Consider the following 25,352-nt stretch of genomic DNA (forward strand, 5'->3'; position numbering starts at 1 on the left):
ACCCAGCGGCCTCGGCCAAAGTCAGTACCCCAGCTCCCGAATCTAGAGGTCCACAGGGGCTGAGGAAATGACAACACGGGTATCGGAGAAGAGGACAGCGGGAGAAGAAGACAGAGGAACCGTGGGACACACTGCTCGTTACGTCGCTAAAACGACCGGGTCAAGCGGTTCCTCCCAGGCTCGGGTCCGGAGAGAACGTGTGCCGGGCCGTGGGCGGGGCCGGGGGGCGGGACCGACGCACAAGAAACCGGAACTCCTCATCTAGGGCGTCCGTTTCCGGAGGGAGCTTGGATCCTGACTTGCGAGTCCGCCCCGCCGGGAACCCAGCTTCCGGAGTCTCCTCCGGTCACTGGGTCTTAACGGCGTGGGGCGGCGGTGCGATGAGACAGAAGCACTACCTGGAGGCCGCGGCGCGGAAACTGCAAGACTGCTGCCCGGGCCAGGCCCGCTATCTCCTGTAAGACCCGGCCGGGAGGGGTGCGGGAGGCGAGCGGCGAGGCGTTCCCTCGTTCCTCACGAGTTTCTTTCTGTTTTACAGCTGGGCCTACAGTTCGTCGCACGGTAGGGAGAACGCCCCGCACCCCTCCATCCGCATAGCAGTCAGGACGATCCAAACGAGAAACCTGATCGACCCACTACCCTCTTAACCCCCGCGCAGAGCTGAATGTGCCTTAACTTGCCTGACGTGTTAGCGGCATTTGACACATTGATCAGTCTTCTCGAAATGGTTTCCTTACTTGACTTCCAGGTCATCTCCTACCTCATTGGCCAATACGACTTGATCTGCTTTACTCGTTCCTACTCAGTTCCCCAATCCCTGTAAATGCCGGAGTGTCCCCGGACTCCACCCGTGGACCTCTTTTCTAGTTGCACTCACTTCCTTGGTGACAGTTTTTCACCCAGTCTCATGGCCTTTAAATTCTGTATACTGACGATTTCCAAGTTTATATCCCTAGTCCAGACCTCTCCCCCCGAATTCTAGACTGATACTCAGATGCCTTCTGGACAACTTTTGAGTATCAGGCTAAAACCTGAGCTTTACCCCGCAACACATTTCTTCCCATTTCAGCAAATAAAAACTCCTCTTTAGAATTAATCAGCCTCAAACCTTTGGGGCCATCCTTGACTCAATAACAGCGTAATTGCAAACAAAGCCCAGACCACAAACTACAAAATTGTGCTATTTAAAAAAGAAACAAAGTCACAGTAATTTTGTTATTTAATGATAAATGTGTTTGTAAAATACGTGAGACATACAGCTTTTTTTTACCTAGTACAAGTAATGAGCAACAAGAGTGAGGGATTGATTATCTGTCTGTTGTTAAAAGGAGTGAATGGATATAGTGCTGTGCAAAACAAACTATTGCCACTTATCTTTTAATAAATTCTTATGCTTTGGGTTTGCTTAAGGATAATATGTATCTGCTTATATTAAATATATACCCTTTTTTACATTTATAGTATTGGCAGTGTGTTTGAGGTAACAAAATATTCTAATTTGTTGGATCGTGAATTTCATTTGTATAATTTTAGATGCTAAAAGCACTTTTGAAGGAACATGTCCATACTGTTTCCAGTTGCTGATTCTGGATAATTCTCGGGTGCGCCTCAAACCCAAACGCAAACTGACACCCAGAATACAGAAACTTCTTAATCGAGAAGCAAGAAATTATGCACTCAGTTTTAAAGAAGCCAAAATTTTGGAAAAGTACAAAAACTCCAAAAGTATACTGGTAAGATTTCAATTCTTAAACTAGAATTTTTTTCTTTCACTTACAATGAGGTTAAGAATCAGCCTGAACATTACTCAGAAGTTTGTAGTACTGTATTGAGACTGTCAAAATACATACCTAACTTTTTCCTAGCAACCACTGTGTCAGCAAGAGTACAGCCTGTTTTTGCTTTTCACAGTTACTGAAAACCGAGTATCATGAGCTCTCACTTGTTCTCAGATCTCATTGCTGAGCACAATTATTCTTATGAATTTGAGGGTTTCTTGAGCTGAACCGATGTGACATCACCCGACCTGCAGCTACCACTAAATTATTTTTTCAGTTCATGGTCCTTTTCTCCAAACAACAGTAGCTTATTTGTTAGGTACCAGCGTCACTTCTCCGGTCATCCCCTCCTCCATGTATGTATGTAAGTCCAACAATGGTAAATACATCTTATGTTATGCATTAAACCTTTACTGAGGGTCTATCTTATGCCAAATGATGCTGAGTACTGGGGATATAAAATGGAATAAAACACCAAAATCAAATTACTTCTGGTTTATTACATAGAGACCAGTATAGATACATCATTACCAGGCGCTGTGCTGGGCCCTGGGCATTATGACAGCTGATGTCCGGCCCAAGATTCCAGTTAGTGGTAACTTGGACTGGAACAGCCATCCTTAGGAGTTTACCAGTATTGGACCAGTAAATGCATTTTGCTTTGTCATAAAATTGACTATTTAATCTATATCCAGCCTCTTCAAAGAATATAAAGCAACTTACACAGACCTTTGATACATGCAGATCTTCCATTTTCATTTTCATCTGCTCATGAACATCAGAGTACTTCGCAGCTAAGCTAATCTGTAGTCATCTCGTTGAGGCCTGGGTTGAATCCTGAGCATTATGAGTCAGCTACGCAAACAAAGGCATTTAGCTAGAAAATGGACCATTTCTTGAAAAATGAATCCTGAAAAGAAACCAACCTGTAGACCTAATGAAGTATGGGATTGTGAAAATTGATTTGATGGGTTTTATAAGTGACTTTAGACCTATGTTTACAGAATCACTAAGGATTTGAAGGAGTCGCTTACATTTTCAGTAGTATTTTGCCATGTTTTATTGGGAAGTTCATCTGCAAAAAAATATTAAATGTCTGCTGCTTGGAGTTCATCTGCAAAAAATGTTAAATTCTACTGCTATAATGAAGCACCATCCAGGTGTTATATCATTCCCAGTCTCCTCCTTTGCCCCTCAACATGGGTTTACTCTGGGAAAGGAGAGATTTTGTTATCTCTAAAAGGCATTTTAAATGAAATACAAATGTTTAGCCATTAATTTTTTATTGGAGATTTTCTCATTTTACATTTGTGTTTTGTCTGATTCCTGCTGCTGGATTGCAAGCTCCCTGAGATCACTGTTACTTACCTGTAGTACCTGGTCTGCTCCCTTGCATATAAGAATTTATGAACATGTACTTTATTGGAGTAAATGATAAGAGAAATCACACCAAATATTTCTTCTTCTTATGGTAGTTGATTACTTGTAAAACATGCAACAAAACAGTTAAACATCATGGTAAAAGTAGAAGCTTTCTGTCAGCGTTGAAGAGCAGTCCTACCACTCCTACGAGTAAACCCAGCCTGAAGACACCAGAAAGGAGGACTCTCAGTTCCACAAACTTAAATCATAGAATGTCTGGTTCCAAAGGCAAGAGCCCAGCGTTGATTTTCAGGTATCTTAATTCATTAAGTTACTTGAATGCCAGTGTTAACTCCTGAGTATTCTGATTTCCTCTGCACGTACACTCCATAAACTTGCCATGCAGCTCAGGTCTCGGCTCCCTTTTTCCTCCATACCCTCTTTTTCTCTACCTTCATATACTCCCATATCTTCCATTCTCATCTCTGCATGCCTTTCGGGCATATTCCTCTACCTCCAACCTCTCCCTGTTCCCAGGGGCCTGCCAAATACAACCTCTTCATCCACCTACAAAGCTAATTACTCAAACCTGCCCACCCTCCCTAAGTTCCTTATTTACTGAATAAACATGCCCTTCTAGACATTCTGCCCTGAAATGGCGAGTACAGTTAACTGCTACTGTGGTCCTTGTCCAGTTAGCCACCAGTTTCTAGCTACTCTACACCTTTGTGGTGTTTACGTCTGCTCTCCTTTTTCTCCCCATTGCTGCCATCTGTTCAGGTCTTCACTCACCTTTTGTTGAGTCTCCCTGTTTAAACCTTTCCAGTCTGGTATTTTCCTGAAGCATAGCTCTGATTAGAAGCACCGCACTCTGTCCCATGTGGTCCAAACGCTGCGGCCGGGCTTTGTAGCCCTCAGTGTCTGGGACCTGTCTGTCTGCCTATCTTTCTTTGTCCTAATTCATCCTGTGTCAGCAAAACTGAACAGCTCACAATTTACTTTCCTGCTCCTTTGTTCTTGCTATTTCCTCTAACAGAAATGCCTGTAGGAATCTAACTGAATAGGGATTTGTCAAGTGATAACCAAAGTAAATATAATGGGCACGTTTTATTTTTAGTAATGCTTGATACTGAGTTATTATAGTCAGTACATTTAATTCCATAGAAACTGTGAAAGGAGTTTTTGAACATTTGTTACAAAAGAGAAACTGAGTCTTGTAGTTTCTTGAACATAAATAACAAAATTCAGGAAGGACTGTATTATCTCTGCTTACTGAATTGATTTTTTAAGTATTGGATTTATTGGTTAAGAATTAAAATTTCAAGTCCAGTTTTCTCTATATTCTTGATTTAATTGTTTTTATATTTGGTATGATAGGAATTCATCATGGACGTTTCTACTTATTGGATAAAAGTAGATAAAAGAAAATTTGATATATGTAAAATAATTTACTTGAATTTAGACCAGGGTGCTTCTTAGACATATGCAGGGATGACAAAGATATTTTACAATTATCTTATAGATGGGGAGGCAGAAGAGGGATCGGGCTTACCCAAATAGGGGTCTGGGGGATGGAACCCAACTGGAGAGAATAAAATAGAATGAGGCATAAATATACACATACCAGACGGAGAACCATTTATTGAGCGGGCATATTTAGAGGGCTCCTCTGTGCCCAGCCCTGTTAGAAAGCACTGGATTACGCAATTAACAGTACAAAGTGCCTGTCCTGTGGAGCTTACATTCTGGGGGAAGATACAGTGGAATGGCACCACATGTGTAGGTTGGGATTCTTCTTTTCTCTTTTTTTTTTAAAGAGGGAGAGAAACATCAATGTGTGGTTTCCTCTTCCACACCCCATACTGGGGACCTGGCCCACAACACAGGCATGTGCCCTGACTGGGAATCGAACCAGTGTTTGGTTTGCAGGCCGGTGCTCAATCCACTGAGCTGCACCAGCCAGGGCAGATTCTTCACTTTTAAGGAAGGAAGTGGTCTTGAGCTGTGACGAAGTGTGTTTTCAGAGTCCTTGCTTAGCACTGTCATGAATCTTGATGTCAGGCTTAAAGGGACTCAAACCTGATGACACTTTATAGCCTTTCAGGTGTGATAGAAGCTTCCAGACCACCCAACAGACTAAATGTTGCTTGTAGCCTATTTAGTGAGGAGGTTCTGGGGAATGACTGATGGGAAGAGCCACTGCTCCTATATGGCCATGATGAAGAAAAGTAGAAAACGTGTCTAGTAGCAGCAATTTAGGCTAAGCAGGAAGAACTTTAAATTACCATTTGTCGCTATTCCTGAGTGTGGTTTTGTTTCTTTTCAGAACACCTACATCTGGACAATCAACACCCCTGTGCTCCTCAAAAAATGTGACCAAAACAAAGAAACACTTCTCTCAACTAAAAATGTTGCTTAGTCAGAGTGAATCCAAAAAGAATTCAAAGGTGGACTTTAGAAATTTCTTATCTTCTTTGTAAACCATGGACTAAGAAACGTCTAATGCAATTTTTGAAACTAAAGTTAGAAAACAGCTTTTTAAAAACTTTTATTTTTTCTTTACATGCATGACAACTAGGGTCCAAAAGCAAAGTTTCCTTGGCATTCTTCAATGTTTATGGAGAAAGTGCCCCATTAGAATGAATAAAGCATGCCTACCTCACAGTGTGGTTCTGAGAATCACAAATAGATGACAGGTCCTTGTAAGTAGTGAAGAGGTTATATATGGCCATTGAGTGGTTGTACTGTTTTCTCCTTCCTTAATTAAGCTTTCAGTATTTGCCTTTTTCTTTCATAAGGGATTTCAGACCTGTATGAGAGGGTCTACTCCTTTCTAAATTATCTATAATGCTAATTTGGAAAAACAATCAAGTACACGTGTTCTTGTTTTCCTACAATTGTCTGCATAATTGTATATTAGTAAAATTGGAACATTATTCCTATTTGCATGCAAAAGTAAATATTCTTGATTGTAGATGATTCGGTCAAATACAAAATTTTTCATTTTTATAACTTTCTGTTGTTCCTTTAGTAATAATTCACCATACATCATGGCCTTTCATTTGCTCTGGTGAAGTCTAAAATTTATTATTTCTAGGTCTAAAAGTTACACTAGAATAGAACGTAGTATAATAGTTTGGCTGTCTTAAACTTTCTCTGGAACACATACACTTTTTTTAAATGATGGACAAGAATTGTATTCAACCTATTTTTTACAAATTTAAATAAATAATTTAGATACTTTAAACTATAATGTGTTTCCTAGTCTCTCTGTTGCTACAAGTTTAAAACTTACCTTTCTCCCATTAGGGCATGGTAAACTGTGAGAGGCCAAGGTTACTAACAAGTTGGTCTTGTAGTTGTGTGAAGCAAAATTACACTTATTAGTGTCAGCATCAAAGAGGGATGGTGAGGGTCATCATTCTGAACTTTAGACTGAATTGCAGGCTGCGGGAGCTGGGCCTTCCCTTTACGTCCACAGCATCTAGCCTAATACTTTAGTCACAATCGATACCTTGCCTCTCTGGCTAACCTCACTGGAACATGTGTTCCTCTTGAACTCTTTCTGCTCTTCTATTCACTTAGCCAGTCATAGTTAGCCCTTTGCAGTTCTCAGAACATGCCTTCTTGCCAGCTGTAGGCCTTTGCACCTACCTGGTTTCGGCAAATGCTGTCTACTCCAACCCCACTGCAATACGAAGGCCACTCTGATTACAGTGCTAGTGACCCTGTAGTTCACTGTTTCTGACTGTGTCCCTAACTTCCCATAGCTGTCTGCATGTCTGGGTGATCTGAGTTATGCCCCCAGCACCTAGTTCAAGCTCTGAAAATTCAAATTCCTTAGCCCATTAGTTCACACTAGTTAGATTTAGAACTAACATCCTTTCCAGCCACATGACGGGGACGTAAATAAGTAGTAGTAAAAGTAGGAAACCTTATGTGGGAGCTATTTACATTACCTCAATTCAAAGGGAGGACACCATGTGCTCTTGTCTTCTGTTTGGCAGAAGGATCTCTGGGCATCTCTAAATGAATATTAAAATTATTGTGTGGACATAAAACTCTGAAGAAAACATAGGACTAAATCTTCATAACCTTGGATTAAGCAATGGTTTCTTAGATATAATACCAAAAGCACAGGCAACAAAAGAAAAACTAGATAAACTGGACTTCATAATTAAAAACTTGTATGTTTCAAATGAGATACCATCAAAAAAGTGAAAATAAGAGAAAATATTTGCAAATCATGTATCTGTTAAGGAGCCATATCCAGAATTACAAACAACTCTTAAAATTCAACAATTAAAAGATAACATGGACAAAAAAAAATCTGAGCAGTCAATTCTCCAGAAACTCTGCTACTTTTAAGCAAAAATTAGTAGTAATGCCAGAAATGGGATGTTGGGGATTCTACTACTGAGGGATAGAAATGGTATTGCTACACTAGACCACTCCAGAGGCAGAACTGGAAAAGATAAATCCTTAAAAATCCTGAATTCTCATATCTAAAATTTAGTATTACCAAATTACTTGAATATTTTAACACTTCAAGGAGGAGATACTGTAGTATCTCTTCTTTAGTAGTTTGGTTATACAATTGTTCCTTTAATTAAAATTCTTTAATTTTGACTAAGAATTACTTGTGTCTGAGTCTGTTTCCTTATATGTAAAATAAAGATGCTATGAGGACTCAATAAAATGGTACATTGAAAAACACCTAGAGTGGATGGCATATTCAAAGTGTTCAAGCAATATATGCTATTATCATAGTTGATTTTAAAATCTGTACAAATATGAATATCAACACCAATAATAAAACCATGAGATGAATAACAAAATCCAGCATTACTCTATGGTGGCCGTCCTTTGAATGTGCCTCACTAATGAGGTAGGCCACTTGTTCTGAGGTATTTGTACAAACGTATTTGTTGTGATCATATTGACAAAGACTCTCGTCTTGCCCAGACTTTAGACAGGCTTCCCTGAGCCCTCTTTTGTGGTTGCCTCCCTAACCCAGTTTCATTAAGAATCCTACTAAGCCAGCTTAGTGAGAATTCCCCTCCCCTTTACACATGACCACCTTCAGCCACAATCACGTTAAGTCAGTTTAGCAAGAATTCCCCTGCCCTTGATGTCTCCTCTTTGTAATTCTACATCCACTGACCCGGGGATGTAGACCCTCATCCTGCTCGTTGGCTATAAACCCCAAGATGTCCGGCGTATTGGGAGTTAAGCCCCATCTTTCTCCCCTATTGGGATAGTCTTGCTACCTACCACAAAAGTCTGAATAAAGTCTTCCATACATTTTTAGCGAATGTTAGAATAATTTATCTTTAACAATATTGACAACTGTCTAATATATCTTCACTCCAGTTGTTTTTAAGTTCATGTTCAAAACAGTTTGGTTTTCTAAGAAGTGATAAGATTTTGGTGACTGCTTTCTTGAGGAGGTGTGTAGGTACTGGAGATTAAGGGGAGTTTGATCTATGAATTCACTTCATGAAGTGCATAAAATCCAAGTGGTTCAATTTCCAAAATTATGCACAAGGGGTCCTTCCAGCCTTAGGTGGGTCTTCCTGTAATGGCTTAATCCATATTCTAAGTACAAGATTTATATACACAAGTTTCTCTGGAGTAATTCCACATTATTTTTTATCTTTCTCAAGGATGGACACTAGCAGAAGTTTGAAATCAACATACTTTTATAAATCTGGCATCCCAAAAGGTTGGTTATAAATCATGGGTACAGTTATTTATTGTCATTAAAGTTAACAAACAAAAGAGAATACAATGGTACAAGTGTCTAAAATATATAGTTTTTTAATATATATTCAGTTCAGTCTTAAGTCCTTTAACCTTGTCTTGACATAAAATCTTTTATATCTTTTCGGCCTATCAGTCTTCAGACATTTTCTTACTAACTTTAATATGCAGTTACACACACATACACATTAAGTAGACATATAATTTATAATATTCAAAGTATGTCTTCAAATCCTTAACTTTTAAATATATAAACTCTACAGAGAAATCATTAGATCAGTCATTTCAGATTGTTTCACTTCTCATTTCATTCTGAACTTAGGAAAACACACAAGCTTGTGTGAAGGTTGGGTAATGGAGCTAAGTATCCATATTTTGGGCTTTTGTTTCAGTATTTTGAAATTACATTTACAGGGTATAGAGCTAAATAATCCACCTATCCAAGAATAGAGAACCAGAGCAAGGGCCAGCAGACTGAATCTCCTAGAATTTCTAGATGGTACAAATCAGAAAGTTCTGATTCAGTTGGTATGTGCCCTTTTGCAAATGTCCCAAGTGAGTCTTATCCAGGGAGTTTGGCAAACACTGCCAGAGATTCCCAGATTTCTAGTATTCCCCAATTCTGCCTTAAATTCAAGGTCTGGTGAGAGGACTTGTTCTCCAAAGAAGGAGTTTGAGGTACTAGGTGAACTGTTTACGCAAAAGCAGTTAAGCACTACTGAGTAATTCACAGAAGATTTCATCTTGTTCTCTGCCCATAATGAACTGCAAAACCCGTACTTTATTAGCTTGTCGCCTGGAACTGCCTGAAATCTTAAACCATGAAGCAAGTCATGCACTTCAAATGTTGGTCTATAGCAGGTTGTCAAAATGTGGTCCCTAAACCCAGTGACATCAGCATCAAATTGTTAGAACTGTAAACTATTAGGCCTTACCCCAGAGCTCTGACGGTGGGGCCCAGCAATCTGCATTTAATAAGCTCTCCAGGTGATTCCAGGGGGTTGCCTCAAGTTTGGGACCCACTGGCCAAGCAAAAGGAATCTCCTTCAGCCATTTCCCCACCATAATATTGCTGAATACTTCCAATACTTTCCTCCCTTCCCTATCCCATATCCAATTAATCAGATTCACCAAAATAATCTACACATTTCAAAAAGAACATAAAACTTTATTAAGAACATCTTATATTGTCATCAGATACAGCCAAACAAACAGGGGTAAAGAAACAGGGAAACTTCATCTCCCCATGTGCTACTGCCACCTCAGAACAGACTCACGTGTGGATGGCTGGGATTACAGAGGGCAGCAAATGCTCTGCATACGTAGATTCAGTAGGTAACTCAATGCTCCCTTTCTACACAGAGAACTGGGTTTACACTTAAAAGAAAAAGCGTTCATATAGTGCAACAGCTATGAAACAAGAGTATACCTTTAGGAGCTATTTCTTAATAGAATACAAAGCAGTTTAGTAGCTTATGTTATTTCATATAATATCAATTTCTACAATGGAAATTTCAGAAAGGACATTCTAACTTTCCCAATTAATTTGTATTTGAGTTTTTTCATTCGAAAGATAGAACCAGTTCGATAACTAACAGATGAGTTGCTCATCAACAGTGACAACTGACAACTTAGTTTTGTTCTTTTAATTTTGCAAACCAAGATGACTGGGTCATCCCAGCTTTTGCTTATTCTGAAGGAGTTCTTATAGAAAAACCCTGATTCAGAGTGCATGTGAGGAAAGGTACCAAAATAGCTGCATCTGGGCTAGTTTTCCTAGAGGGGAGGCTGGCTGCTGAGCACAGTTGATTTTCTCAGACTCCCAGGTTCCCCCATATGGTTCTTTTACTTACTGTAGTGATGGAAGGAGCAGAGGGAATGCCAGGGAATCTGTTCAAACTGCCACTCCAGACAGCTGTCTGCACTGTTCGTGGAGAAAAGAGTGATGGTGTCCATTCAAGCCATGGTACCCCTACTGCAGGTGTGGCGATATGCTTTTCTTTTGAGGGGCCAGGCCAAACTGCACTCAGAGATGCATGGTTTGCCTCACATGCACAGTGGAGAAAATGCTCATGATTTAGAATTCGGTATTACAATACCCCCACCTAACCCCATTTCTTGAGAAGTACTCTGCCTTTTAGAGAAGAAGACTATTTACTGCTAAGGCTTACCACGTTAAGGATCATAAGGCTGAAAATGTAACTTCTAAACCACACCGTATCATTTGTGTTCACAGTTAGTGAATTAACCAACAACCGAAGGTTTGAGGACGGTTGGTCAAAGGGTGGGGTTGGGGGTAGGGTTCAGGTTGAGTACTATCACTTATCACAAATTGCATCAAGCTCTTTAAAAAAATAATGCATTTTTATAATAAATATTTAGAGCAGATACTGGCATTAAAATCAGTATCTAAGTCAGAAGTCTGTCTTAAATGGTGAAAATATTTCAACAAACTTCTAGTAGAGTTCAAATTCTCCCAGGAGTACAGTTTATAAATTAGTTTTAAATGGAAAAAAAATAGTTTGAACAAACAAATCACCATTTTAGCATATCATAAATAGGTTAAGATGTTGAAAATAAATTAATATACAAGTTTTTGCTTTCACTTTAACAAAAAAACTTACATGATATACTTTTATAACAGATATAACGAGGTTTTTATAATTGTGCATTTGTTACACACACCCGCCAAGCTGAATCTTTTTCTTACGTATCCTACACGGATGGACAGAGGCTCACCAGACACGCTCCCCTATGTGTGAGTCTGGCTGGTGCACACCATTTCCTCAGAGTGCTGTTAGAACGTTACAAATGCTGGTCGGGATCTACTATTAACTGCTATTAATAATGTGTCAACTAGTTTATGTCCATATGAACTACATCCATGGTTAAGTGCATTAGCTTCCCAGGTGAGTTTCCTGTGGTGGTGTGCACAGGGAGCCTAACCACAATGGTTTCTGTGAGGAAACGTGCCCCAACTCTCAAAAGGTGACTAAAAAACTTTGGACTATAAGCCATATATGAATGGGAACCACTTATATGTGTCTGTTTTGGAGAGAGGTCACACTGTTAAAAAGCACTGTTTCCAGAACTATTAGCTATTAAAAATAAATATTTGCATTCTCCTTCACATATAAATTCATTTTAACTATAATCTCAAATACTGAGGAAGAAAGAGTGAAGCCATTCAGACTAGTGAGACATAACTGGCTTGTGGGATTAAAGATGTTTTATTGACTATCTAATTTAAATCTGCTTACAATGAAAAGAAAAATGTCTAATATGTAAAGTAATTAATAAAAAATTGTTTATCCTAAGTCATCACTGAGTTCAAATCCATAGCTTAACAATGTGATTTAAGAAGAAAGCAGGAGAGCATGCAAGCGCTCTAACACACAGGGTTAAAAAAGGTGAAAGTACGCTGTTGTGGTGGTTCTAAATATACAAATAGAGTCTTCACCAGGTCTACCCTGTAGTGCAGCACTGCTTGGTTTCCAGACACACAGTCTTCCAAACCTTGCGGAAACGTTACAAATGCTCCAGGCTACGTTACTGAACATGAATGAACGTTGTGTCCTTGAGATGTTAGAGCTAAAAATGTCATAGTTTTTAAAGCTAAAGGCTATGGGAATAATAAAAGTATCATTATTTTGTTTCTCTTAATCCCAGAGATGGCTTTATGTTAAAGGGATCACTTATATTAAAAGGAGACTGATCCGACAGACAGAAATCAGTTCCAGAATGAAAGCTGTCCTCTTGGTAGAATGTCAAAATTTACAACATTTCCCAAGCATTCCATATTAACCTAATTAACTGTTTTTAAACAGTTTAATCAAGGGGGTCCCTATTTAACACTCCTCTTGTTCTACTCTGGCAGCTGGAATGGACCCCTATGGTGCTACTGTGGCAACATTCTCTAAGCTCTGATCTGACTCTAAAAATGACATCCACGTTTAGCGTTAAATTACTGGCCTCTAAGGAATAAGGAGTCAAAGGTATTGAGAGGCACAGAACTGATACTTTGGTCAGGGAGAAGGGTGAAGATTATGTTGAAACATTTAATCTCTTCTACGATCAAGTCCTAACTATACCATAATCAAGTCTCAACCAACTCCTGATTAGATCTTACCCTTTAGAAATTATATACTATACAGTGATTACTGATGAAAATAAAGAAAAGCATCTGAGAATACATGAAGAAATAAAAACATGGAATTTCTCACAAGGCCCTGGATCAAAAAAATTTACAAAAGATCTTCTGAAAATAATCACTATTTGTGAGCTTATTAATACAGAGATCATCACTTTGTTTAAACTAAGTCATGTTAACTTACCAATAAAATAGTAAACAAAGCAACATTTTAAACAATTTTATAAATTACTTGTCGTTTTTGTTGTTGTTGTTAGTGTCACTCTCAACAATATACAAAAATAACACTACAGGACTATCCACCTAACCTGTCTCCATCTCCTGCAAAGTCCTGGGCCATGGAACGAGACTGGTCATCAATCTTCACTGTAGATGTCCCCTGCAAAGGGCAGGTGCATGTGGCTGCCAGTAACATTGGGCAATCGAGATAAGTCTGGCAGGCTCTGGATCCGGGACCTGAGTTCTTTGCGCACCAGGGAAACTCTGGCTAACTTGCACTTGTACTCCTGTAACACCAAATGATTTTTATTAGGATTCTGGCAGTTCAGAGAAGTGCTATTTGGCTAATGCTCTGCATAAATTCTAGTTCTACATTCAGTTAATGCTGAATAAGAAAAGATGATTACAATGTGAGCTTTAGGATCAAAAGAGGGACTTTGGAAATACGCAAGTATGTAAACCCTATTATTCTTATGAAAACCCACAATCATAAGCTGTTGTTTCATGTGTAAAAGATTAACATATTAATATTCTTAACCTCAGCATATTAAGATTTTCCGGTGCCCCTCAGCTTCCATAAGACAAATTACATATTTATTTTCACAAACCTAAACTGAAAATTAACATTGTTTTTGATTTTGAATGTTGGCAACAAACCACAGGAGTATTATCAGTACCTGTGAATTTGTCTCTAGTAGACACCAGTTGCTTCAAGATTACATTACAGTGTTTTACAGCTATTTTGAAATATTGTTTATCACTGCTTTGAAATTATGGTCATTAGACCAACCATTCAATGTTACTTAATGTGTCAACATAGAAGCACGTATTATTGTACAAATTTTATTATTTCAATAACTACTTCAACGTAACCTCTTTCCTTTGTAATACTATGTTATTTTACTTTCTACACTTAAAACACTTGAGAAGGGGTCCAAGGCATCACCATATCACCAAAGAATTCCAATAGCACAAAAACGGTTAGGTAACCCTGCAAACTGGAGCCCAAGGAAGGAGACCGGAAACCAATCAAGATCATGTTTGCCTTACAAGGAATGGCCCATTCTCTGTAGTGGGAGTGTCTACAGTCCAACTGCTCTAAGAAAATGAGGGAAAGAAGGGTTCCAGCACATGTAGAACTGGGCCCACTGGCAGACAAAGCAGGCACAGTTGACAGCTGGACAGGTCAAGGATAACTTGGGCACATATGGGAGGTGTGAATCCTTGCCATGACTTACACAGCTGCATTTCTCATCTATCGCGATGTTCAACGAAATATAAATAAGAGGGTTTAATAGGGATCTATAATCTCAAGGCATGGTTTTTCTCCTCTCTTTTCCCCTTCACCAGTGGTACACACTGGAACACCGGGTAGACTCCAGCACAGCAGCTCCAAGTGGCATACAAAAGATAAGCACCAGGGTGTTTCACATCACAGATGCAGACTTCTCAGCTGGATCTCATTACACATCTCCACATTTAGCACGTTTCTTCCTCAGAAGACACATCTCCGTCTGTCTCACTGTTCTTAGCTGAATCATTTTTGAATAAGCACTCTGTAGTCAGCACAAAATACTCGATGCTATTCAAATGTGCCAAAGGCAATTATTCTCTGCCTCTCTTGAGGCCAAGTGTTTTGAGAAATGTCGTATATGTCTTTTGTGGCCATTACTGCCCACCCTAATTTCTAGCAACCGGATAAGCTGTTTTTCAATTCAGATTTCTAATAATCCTTTGATTAAAATGATGTGGCAATTAAAAGCCTTCGGCCAACTGGTATACACTGCACACACATGAAAAATGGTAAACATAAATGAAAGCTGCTGTTTATTAAATCTCTCATACTCTAGGCACTAAAATATGACCTCATTTAATACTCTCAATAATCCTATGAGAAGAGATTGCCCTTCATAAGCCTGTGAAATCATACTCTCCCAAATTAGGATCAAAAGTAGCAGTCAAAGCTTTCTGATACTGTCACAGAAAGCTTTCTGCTACTTTCATCTTAAAGACAGGAGATTTAAATAGCTGTGGTAAACTGCTTCATGTTAGCCTGAAGACATAACTGGATGAAACCTGATAACAACCTCACTGTATGATCCAGGTTATAGTCCTAAAAATTTTAAATTGCATCACTGGTGGAAATGTAAAAAGGTCTAACCAAGGTGGGGAACAGTTAGGTAGTTCCTCAAAAAGTCATACAGAGTTCCATATGACCAATAATAATTCTTTTAGGAACATACAAAGGAGAACCAAAAATGTATGTCCACACAAAACTTCATACATCAATGTTCACAGCAACGTAATTGATAAGCACCAAAAAGTGGGAAAAAATCCAAATATCCATCAACTGACAAAAGAAAAACAAAATGTGGTATATCCCTACAGTGTAATATTACTTGGCCATAAAAAGAAATGAAGTACTGAGATGCTACAACATGGAGGACCCCTGACATTATACTGAATGAAATAAGCCAAACAGACCATATATACTGTGGTTCCATTTGTATCAAATGTCAAGAATAGAAAAATTTACAGAAACAGAAATGAGACTTAGGACTTGAGGTTAGGTGGTATAGAGTAGGTAAGAGGTTTCCTTTATGGTAGACAAAAATGTTCTAACATTACTAGATTGTAGTGATGGTGATGGTTCCAAAATCCGGTGAATACAATAAAGAAAAAAACTGTCTATTTTACGTGGGCAAGTTACATGGTAATTGAATCACATCCCAATAAAACTGTTAAAGGGATCAGGGGGAAGGCTTTGTGAGTTAGTCTGAGAACAGAAGTACCACAAATAGTATTTTTTATAATGGGGAAATGGATTCCAAGTTCTGTTACTTTAGTAAGAAATTAACTTTAAAACTAAGACTCACATGGATAAAGGAGAAAGTGAGCTGGTCTTTCCAGATGCAGTAAACACCAAGTTCAAACAATACTCTCCACCCAACCCTAACTGGGTTTTCTGGAAAGACCAATTTGATATCTGTTAATGCAAGTATTACAGTCTCAGTGATGAGCAAATGTGATGGGCAAGAGGGTCAAAAGCAATTCCAAAGAAATTAAAGTTTATAACTGCTTTCCATATATCACCTGCATGTAACATAGCACCTCTCTATTCACATACCAACACTTCAGATGTCAGTTTGAGTCTTCTGACCTGGAATTCTAGCTTTTACTGTGTATTTTTTACATCTTCGAAATATAGCATCCTGTTATTTGATACTGAACTCAAAGGTCTCAACTGACTTCATACATCAGCCAGCAAACATTAGAGCATCGACTGTGGTATGTGCCAGTCACTGTGCTGGAAATACAAAGATGAATCATAGTCCTGACACAGAATACACAATTGAATGGGCTAGCAAGTTGTAAGTAGGCTGTGTTCCTCCATCAGAGGCAAAAACTGTGTTCTATGACATACAAAAATTGGAGGGTGGAGTTCAGGGAAGGGTTTCAAAGGTGAGAAGGACGGAGGACACAACAGGCAAGAAAAAACAGCAAGATAAAAGAGCAGAGAGAATAGTATGTGTATGGCAATTCACTATTACTATAGCGCACAGTGCAAAGTGAATTCCCTTACCAAATACGCTCACATTTAAGCTGTGATAAGATTAACGTGGATCTAATATAGAATATACCTGAGGAAGAAACCCAGCTAGTCTACTTCAACCGAGAAATGACTACAGCCCAAAGTGAGAGAGGAGTAATAGAGCACTTCATAAACTATATTGTGTACACTGGCACCTTCATTCAAAAGACAAAAACAATGTAGAGCAGGAAAAATCAGTAGGGCTTGGGTGTGGTTATGTGAAGAGTGATGAGACTTCAGGCTCAATGAATGACTGGATGCAGGTGCTATTATCTGGGACAGCTAAGATGGGAGAAACTCCTCTGGAATCAGTGGTTTCCAGCATGGAAATTGTGAGTTATCCTTGAGACTTTCAAACACTTGGGAATGTGGTTCTAGCATTCTGGGGTGGAAATAAAAGCATGGGATTTATCATGAGCAGTCTATCTAAAACCCTGATATGTGTATGGGCCAATCAGGTTTATGAGAGCACACAGACGGCAGTGTTTCTCCTCCATTGTCAACCATTTTGTCTTCTCCTTACCCCACTTTTCTGTGCATCCACCATCAGCCACGATTCCATCAAACTGTTTTCTGTAGTTTCAGAAAAAATTTATTTGGTTGTTTGATCATGTTTATTAGTTTGCTTTTGAAATTAACTTGTAAATAAAAATGAAAAATATTTTTAAAAAATGTAATTGCGTTGAATGTGATTTTCTGGATTACCCATGGTAGCACACCACACCCCGTGACTCCAGTGTGTAGGAGAGGGTGGTGTGTTCCCTCCCTCCCTCCCCCGCTGGGAGTCATACAGGAAGGAAGAGAAGTAGGCTAAGGGCAGAATGCAGAAATGTTTCCATTGCTAAGAAGTGGAAAAAAAAATAAGAAAAAAGTAGTGAGTATATATTTGGAAAATTTTGAACATTTTTTCCCTTGAGAAAATAGTAGCTTTCTCAACAGATACTTTGGGTGCTGTGACTATAATCCAACCCGCTGAGAACAATACTGTTTACATCCATTATCTGAATAACTCAGTTGTTATCCTCAACCAACTTAGAATATCTGCTCTCCAAATACTTGTAAGAGAATTAGATAAAAGATTATAATTTGTTATTTAAGTTTCACTTAAAACATTTCATACTTAAAAATTTCATGGATTTCCATGCCTTACATGTGAACTGCACACGGCAACTTATTTCCAGAGTATGAAAAGGGGAAAAAAAGACAAACTTTGCAGTAGAGAAGCTGACAAACACTACCCCAGCCAGCCAATCAAGGGCACATCAACACTGCTAACTCATGTTGATAGAATGTAGTAGCCTTAACAAAATGTGGTGAAAATGCTACTTTCCCTCTGGAATTCCTCCCCAAAACATGTAACTCCAGTCAGTGAAAAAAACATCAGACAAATCTTAATTGCAGGACATGCTACAAAATTCCTGAGACGTATTCCCATAATTATCAAGATAATAAAACACATGGAAAGTATGGTAAGTGCCACAGCCAAGAATAGTCTGAGGCATGACAAAGAAATGTGATGTGATATCCTACATGGAATCCTGGAACAATCAAAATTCACATTTTCACTTTTGTGGCGCTGTCTTTAAATTGCTTTCATTTTTTGTGTGGTCTTTAACCCTCACTCCTTTAGCATCCATTATCTTATCCAGTTACTAAAGAATTACCCCATCTCAGGGTCATAAAGGTCAGCTAGGCTGGTGTTTCCCAAATTGGGTGGCCCATGAAACACATTCTACAGGTCATAAATCAGAGTTTCTCAGCTGTTTGGGGGCAAAAATAAATTTCTTTGCTATATCCCTGCTCCAATCCTCAATGTGCTCATATCCAAAGGGAAGCTGCAAGAGTGGAACCTAGTTTGTAACATTCCTCAAAAATCACTGAAATACACACTACCATCTTCCGGAGCTAATAGTTTATATAGGGAATGTAGTTAGGCAAACATTAGTCCTCATATTCTCATCCTTGAACCGCTTGACTACCTCCAACAATAGCAAACTCAGTATTGTATTCTTCACTCGTGGTGTGACTGGACATATCATAGAATTCTGGGTTGGTGGTTTTCATTCAACACTTCTTGCCCCATTCTTCTTGCTCGCATGGTCCTGCTGATAAGTCCACTGTACTTTTTTATCCTATAGGTAAGATGTTTCTTCCTTCTGGCTTCCTTCAAGTTTTTCACTTTGTTTTTGGTTTTCTGCACTTTGAATATGCCTTGGAGTAGACTGAAGATTTTTTGGTATCCTGCCTAGTGATCTGAGTTTCTCAATCGGTGGTTTGATGTTGTCATTAATTTTGGAAATGGTTGGCCATTGTTATTTCAAATATTTCTTCTGTTTCATTTGTTCTCCTGGTATTCCAAGTACCTGTTTCCAAACTGTCCCACACTTCTTGCATGTTCTAGGGGTTTTTTGTTGTTCTTTTTTACATTTGAGTTTGGGAAGTTTCTACTGACCTATCATCTAGCTCACTGAGATTTTCCTCAGCAGTGTCCAATCTATTGAAGTGACCATCAAAGGTACTCTTCATTTGTTGGTGTCTTTTAATTTTTAGCGTTTGATTGTCTGGTTTTGCATGGTGTCTACTTTTACATTAGAGTTAACATATTCATCAGTTATTTTAGATTCTGGTCTGGTAATTCCAAACTTTGTGTCACACGAGTCTGTTTTTCACATTAAAAAAAAAACATCTGCAGACTGTTTCTTGCTTTTTAGAATGCACTGTAATTTTTTAAAAAACTGAAAAGGATTGTCAGGTAATAGGAACTGAGGTAAATAGGTCCTGTGAGGTTTCATGTTAATCTGTGAGGGGCTGGGCTGTGTTTAAGCTTTGCTGTAAATACAGATATCAAGAGGCTGAAACTCATTACTTTCTTAAATAGTCCTTTCACATTAGGCAGTTCTAACTGACAGAATGGTCTCGTCACATGTAACACATCCACTGTTCCTTCTGCCCTGATGTAATCCGACCGCCGCTTCTGATAGCTTTCAAAGAATCTGAAGACAGAGAGCACATAACTCATGACTATCCCCACATCTGATCTCTAATATCCCCATTTCCTTTAACTGTTCAAGGCATTGTTTTCACTCCTTTTGCCATCCTGGCCCTTGCCTCTGCATACATTGTGTTAAGTTGATTCCTTTTACTAATGTGGAACTCAGAGCTGGATACAGAAATCCAGCTGTGGTTTAACCAGCATTCAATGAACACCTAGGATAGCTTAACACTATTCATACCAGCTATGTCACCATGCTAATAGCTAAATGACCAATGCTTTCTCCCATGAAGTGATGCCTAGTTGAGTCCTAGCACACTGATGCAGTTAGGGGAATCTAAATGTAGTAATCGACGGTGGGAAGTTTTTAAGCAAAGAAAGAAGACAACACTGACCCAACTCTATTTGCACTAGTTAAGAGCCAACAGGTCCATCTGTGAGCCATGGTATGAGAGACAGCCCTAATTCAACGAAGTCATACGCAAACGTGTGCATATGTGCGCTCCTCAAAGCTGTTGCAGTTCAAAGGTTAAGAATGCCCATGGTCTTCTCGTATTCAATGATCTTTCTGATGCTTCATGAACACACATACACACTTTAAAATCAAACATTCAGCTATACATTTTCCCAAGTCAAAAGGTAACTAAAATCTCATTAGGAATTAGAAAATAAAACATATTCTAGCATCTAACAATCAAAATTTATCTCTACTGAAGCTGCCTACTTAGTATTTGCTCATTTTATTGTATGTAAATTATCTCAATTTTAAATTGTATCAAGTTCATTAATCCTAAAAAATGCCCAATTTACTTTATATAGGCATAAGGTGATGACTCTTAGAAAGATCCCAAGAATAAAACAGGCTTTGCTCTGAAGCAGTGACTTTTTCCATAACCTGGTCTAAACAAAACCAGATCTGAGAAATGCTTTACAAAGAATACTTGCTTTAGGAAGTTAAGCCTGACAGATGACATAAAGCTCTCCTTAAAATTTTGATTGGTTTAACTACATAAGAGGTTCACATTTTGCTTGAACAAACCTGGTATGTGCAAATATAAAAAGACAATTTGTAGTTCTGACACAAATCTTACTTCAAAAGTGATGAGCAGATAAGTCAATTACAGGGTATAGCTACCAATAACATTCTCCCCGCCAATAAATCACAATGGCGTCCTGAAGGAACGGGACTAGAGGCGTAAGAGCGTTTATTAAATAATGTTCAATATTCTTGACAGTAAACATCCTCCACTAATTTGCCACATATACTTACTTCCTTCAATAGGTTCAATAAGTAAATGAAGGAAAGAAAAGATTGAATGAATGCTGGCTAGCTACAATGTTAAAAAACTTTTTAAAATGATAAAAATTGAATGTATAGAACTATGTAAAACAACGAAGAGTGGAACAAAATACATAAATATTAATGGTCTTCAGTGACTAATGTAAACTTGTGAGTGGGTTTTTGTTTTGCTTTTGCAGTTACCCATTATAAACATACATTGTTTTTATGTAGGTAGAGTTTGGGAGGGAAAGGCAAGGAAAATTTTAAACTCTGCATATTGCTTTTATAAGCTGAATTAAACTAAAGTACTTAGAAGCTCCCAACTAGAATAGGGAAAAAGTTAATTTTAAAGCTTATACAGATGTAAATTAGGTTTAACACCTACATTTGGAAGATGAAAAAATGGGCTTGTAACTACACAATTTCTTCAAGTCCACACAGTAAATTTTAGAACCTAATTCTCAGTTCATTATTCTAATCCATACTCCACACTCACTGAAGACTAACCAAGACAGAGATGCAAGTAGGATCTAGATCTGTATATCTGGTATGGCTATAACAGTTTTTGAACACTTGTAACTATTCAAAATGTTCTTAATACATGACTTTCTCTTTTTTTAAAGACTAAAGGAAATATATCAAAATGTTATCAGAAGCTAAGTGATTTTAATGCATTCATTTTAATATTTTTCAAATTTCCTTTGAATCTATTAATATTTCTGTGCCCCTGTTCTTATTCATAAAAAGCATAGTAGTATCCATTTCATAGAATGGCAAATAAAAATAAAATTAGTCCTTAGAGCACTACTGCGGCACAAAGTAAACCCTAAGTACTAGTTACTACTTTATGACATAAATTTTAAATTCTCTCTCCTACTATGAAGTTTAAGTACAATAGCCAGGTTTCAGAATAGATGTTAATGACAGTAGTAATTTTTCATCCATATAATGTATGGAAATACTTCCTGTATGTATTATTGGGAGATTTTATCCAAGAGACTGAAGAATTCTGGGAATCTAGAAACTAAGAAGCTATTAGAGGCTCTAAGAGCAGTTTCTTGATGAACAGTTTTCTGTTTTGTCTTTTCACTTTCACCACACAAGCTCAAATAAGGGATATGGCACTCAATGATTAGTCAGACAGAGGCAGCAAAATGGGATTGCTATAGAATAAAATCTGGTAGGAGAGCCCAGGTTGACATCCTAGAATTCAAGAAACCTCACTAGGACTAGGAATCCAGATACTCTGCTCCTCCCTGAGGGTGATAAATTCTCAAGACAGGTCTGGGTAGATAGGTAGTTGAGAAAAAGGAGTCATCTGACATACCTAATACCAGCTGCTGCATGGGGACACAACAGTACATTTGGTCAGGCATGAAGAGAGCTATCCTTCTTTCCTTTTCCCAGTTTCCCTTCTGTCCGTTCCACACCCCCCCCCCTTACTTTTTGTCCCCTGGTTGCATCCTGTGCCCTATGGTCGAAGGAAACTCTTGACGTTCTCATTCACAACTGTACTGTGAAATTTTCAGTTCTACATTTTCTACAGGATATCTCCAACTATCACACAAAGTTTGTCTTGTGTGAAATGTATATACATTGTACACCAATGTATCTAATATACACTATGTATATACATTATATACAGATAATCCTAAACAGCTTTTTGGTTTTTGACACCAAATTCAGGCTTTCACATACTAGTTAGCAAACAGGTCAAAGCTATCCCATGATGATGCTACAGCCAGCATTTGTTTTGTACAGCAGCCTGTGCTGATATTTGTGGTAACAAGGATAGAAATCAGACATGCTAAGAGTGGCAAATGTTTAGGTTCACTCAAATACTTCCTAGACTTCAACTGGTAGACTGTATGTTCCCTACCAAAGAAAAATGACAACAGACTGTAACCTAACTCTAAACTGGGTGGAATTCAGCATCAAAAAATTCCAGTAATCCAAATGTAAAAAAAATTTCAGCAACCCAAATACAAGGATATTGTTTCTGTTCATTCCATGAAAAAAAAATTGTTATACATCTTCTGCTTGACAGACTGAGTTGACAGGCCTGCTACCAAAATCAGCATTCCAATTTCTAGTTCAATTCACTAAAAACTCCATCTTTCTTCCCATCTTGAAGATCAGTACTTCCTACTAAACATTATTCCTATTTATCCAAGAGAAGGATGTTATTTTTAAATCCCATTGTTTACAGTTAATAATTAGATTGTTACCCTGGCTGGTGTGGCTCAGTGGACTGAGCGCTGGCCTGCGAACCAAGGGGTTGACAGTTTAATTCCCCGGCAGGGCACATGCCTGGGCTGCAAGCCAGGTCCCCAGTGGGGGATGGGTGAGGCAACCACACACTGATGTTTCTCTCCCTCCCTTCCCCTGTCTAAAAATAAAATTTTTGAAAAATAACCATGTCCTAATTTTACATCTCAACTAACACAAAAGGGCTTAAAAAACATCAATAACTATAGTAAGGAACTTTGTAAATAAAATCTCTCTGGGGAAAAATCGTTCTATATATAATTTTGTTGATAAAATTTAGTATATTCTTTTGTTTTAGAAATGCACCATGTGCAAAGATGGAACACTGACTTACTATATTGTTTAAACTTAGCACACTGTTTTCCAAAATCTCATAAGTCTCATCTGCTCTCATTGTATAGCCATTATGGCTCTGACCCCATTGCTTACATTGCTTCCTGGGCTATAGCCTAGAACTCCAGACAACTCCTTTGTTCATCAGAGTAAAAAAGTACAGCCCGTGCCTATGTGACTCATTTGGTTGGAGAACCCTCCTGTAAACCAAAAGGTCACTGGTTCTATTCCAGTCAGGACACATACCTAGGTTGCAGGTTAAGTCCCCAATTATGGCATGTACGAGAGGCAACCATAGATGTTTTTCTCCCTCCCTTTCCCTCTCTAGAATAAGCATGTCCTCAAGTGAAGATTAAAAAAATTTTTTTAAGTATAGAGCTATACAACTGAAACTAATACAAAGTAATAATCGAACGTAAACTGTTATTGAAACGAGTAAAAGTACAAAGCCTTTCATGACGTGGCTCTGAGGACACCGTGTTTTCTCATGGATACTTATTAGGGGTGAGATCTCCAGGTATGTAGGCATTTTTTCAATACTTTACATTACTTTGCTGTTTCTTCTATGAACTATTTCCTACGGGGGGAAGTTCTTCCCTCTGAGTGTGCTGTCTTATGTATTACCTTTCTGAAAATGCACGGTGGTTCCAGAGATGTTAACTTCATGTAACTAGTGACTGACCTGCTTGCATGGACAGGATCCAACACTGATCAGACTAGCAACTGGTTTCCAGATACAGATGATCCTCATCACTGCTGGGCCTCACCAGCCTGGAGGGCACACTGCATCTTTCCTCTGCTCCCAGCCACATACAGACAGACTTTTCATCACTGCTACCTGGCCCAAGAGGGAGGAATGCACAGGGGCTGACCCTGTTTCTACTGCTGTACCCTTAGTCACTGTGTGCTGTTCCAGCCTCCTGCCTTCTGGGCATACAGCATTTGAGTAAGTGCCCCCACCTTTCGGAAGGTACATGCCAGGATGGGATTTCTTTCCATTCATTCATCAGTAATCCATTATCTAAGAATACAGCCATCTGGGAGGCACCCACAGCATTCTTTCTCTTATTAGAGCAGTTACATACATCTCATATAGTAAATATCATCTCATTTCCTATATATCTATTGTACTTATATTTTAAGCAGTCTTTATCATTATGAATAGAACTTACTGTGACAATGGTAATGTCCTATATCTGTACTACTCAACACAATAGCCAAGAGCCACATGACTACTGAACATCTGAAATATAGCTATTGCTGAGAATTTAAATTTTATTCAATTTTAATTAACTTAAATAATACATAAGGCCAGTGGCTGCCTATTGAACAGTGCAGCTCTGTGTCTCTCCACCTCACCTCAACCCTGTCCCTCCATTGCACCTCTCCCCATTTCATTTCCTCTCTTTTTACCCCATCTTCGTTATGTCTTTATATATTAATGTAACAAATATGTAACATAATATATACATCCTTATTACACAGATGATACAGCCTATCTAGGTTTTTTCTTTATTATATTTTAGTATACGTTATATTTTCTGTAAGTTCTAAGAGGGAAAACTGCCACTTAGTCTAACATCTTAAAACAGAAGTTAAGGGAAGAGTGTCTA

General features: G+C 38.5%; 2 protein-coding genes across 3 annotated transcripts in view; one reads left to right on the forward strand and one right to left on the reverse strand.

Moving 5' to 3' along the window:
- The first annotated feature begins 263 nt into the window (after positions 1–263).
- Positions 264–6,393, forward strand: C10H18orf21 (chromosome 10 C18orf21 homolog). Of its 2 annotated transcripts, XM_024580600.4 has the most exons (5): positions 268–457; positions 539–561; positions 1,534–1,733; positions 3,254–3,453; positions 5,467–6,393. In XM_024580600.4, the coding sequence occupies exons 1-5, from the start codon at positions 381–383 to the stop codon at positions 5,618–5,620; spliced, it is 654 nt and encodes a 217-aa protein (XP_024436368.1). In that variant the 5' UTR covers positions 268–380; the 3' UTR covers positions 5,621–6,393. The 2 variants fall into 2 exon arrangements, with proteins under 2 accessions (XP_053769297.1, XP_024436368.1); XM_053913322.2 differs by lacking the exon at positions 3,254–3,453 and having other exon boundaries at positions 264–457.
- Positions 6,394–10,050: 3,657 nt separating this feature from the next.
- The window catches only part of RPRD1A (regulation of nuclear pre-mRNA domain containing 1A), a 54,193-nt gene continuing 38,891 nt past the window's right edge, over positions 10,051–25,352 (reverse strand). Inside the window, exon 7 of the mRNA XM_024580198.3 lies at positions 10,051–13,559. Coding sequence (XP_024435966.1) covers positions 13,410–13,559 — 150 coding nt within the window. The 3' untranslated portion in view covers positions 10,051–13,409. The remainder of the gene's footprint in view (positions 13,560–25,352) is intronic.

This window comes from Desmodus rotundus, chromosome 10 (assembly GCF_022682495.2).
Source record: "Desmodus rotundus isolate HL8 chromosome 10, HLdesRot8A.1, whole genome shotgun sequence".
Taxonomy (NCBI): domain Eukaryota; kingdom Metazoa; phylum Chordata; class Mammalia; order Chiroptera; family Phyllostomidae; genus Desmodus; species Desmodus rotundus.

Excerpts from the sequence above, each read along its gene's own strand:
- C10H18orf21 (XM_024580600.4), top strand. The coding sequence starts at position 381 with ATGAGACAGAAGCACTACCTGGAGGCCGCGGCGCGGAAACTGCAAGAC. Across the intron at positions 458-538 it reads GGCCAGGCCCGCTATCTCCT|CTGGGCCTACAGTTCGTCGC; the intron begins GTAAGACCCGGC and ends TCTGTTTTACAG. Across the intron at positions 1,734-3,253 it reads AAAACTCCAAAAGTATACTG|TTGATTACTTGTAAAACATG; the intron begins GTAAGATTTCAA and ends TTCTTATGGTAG.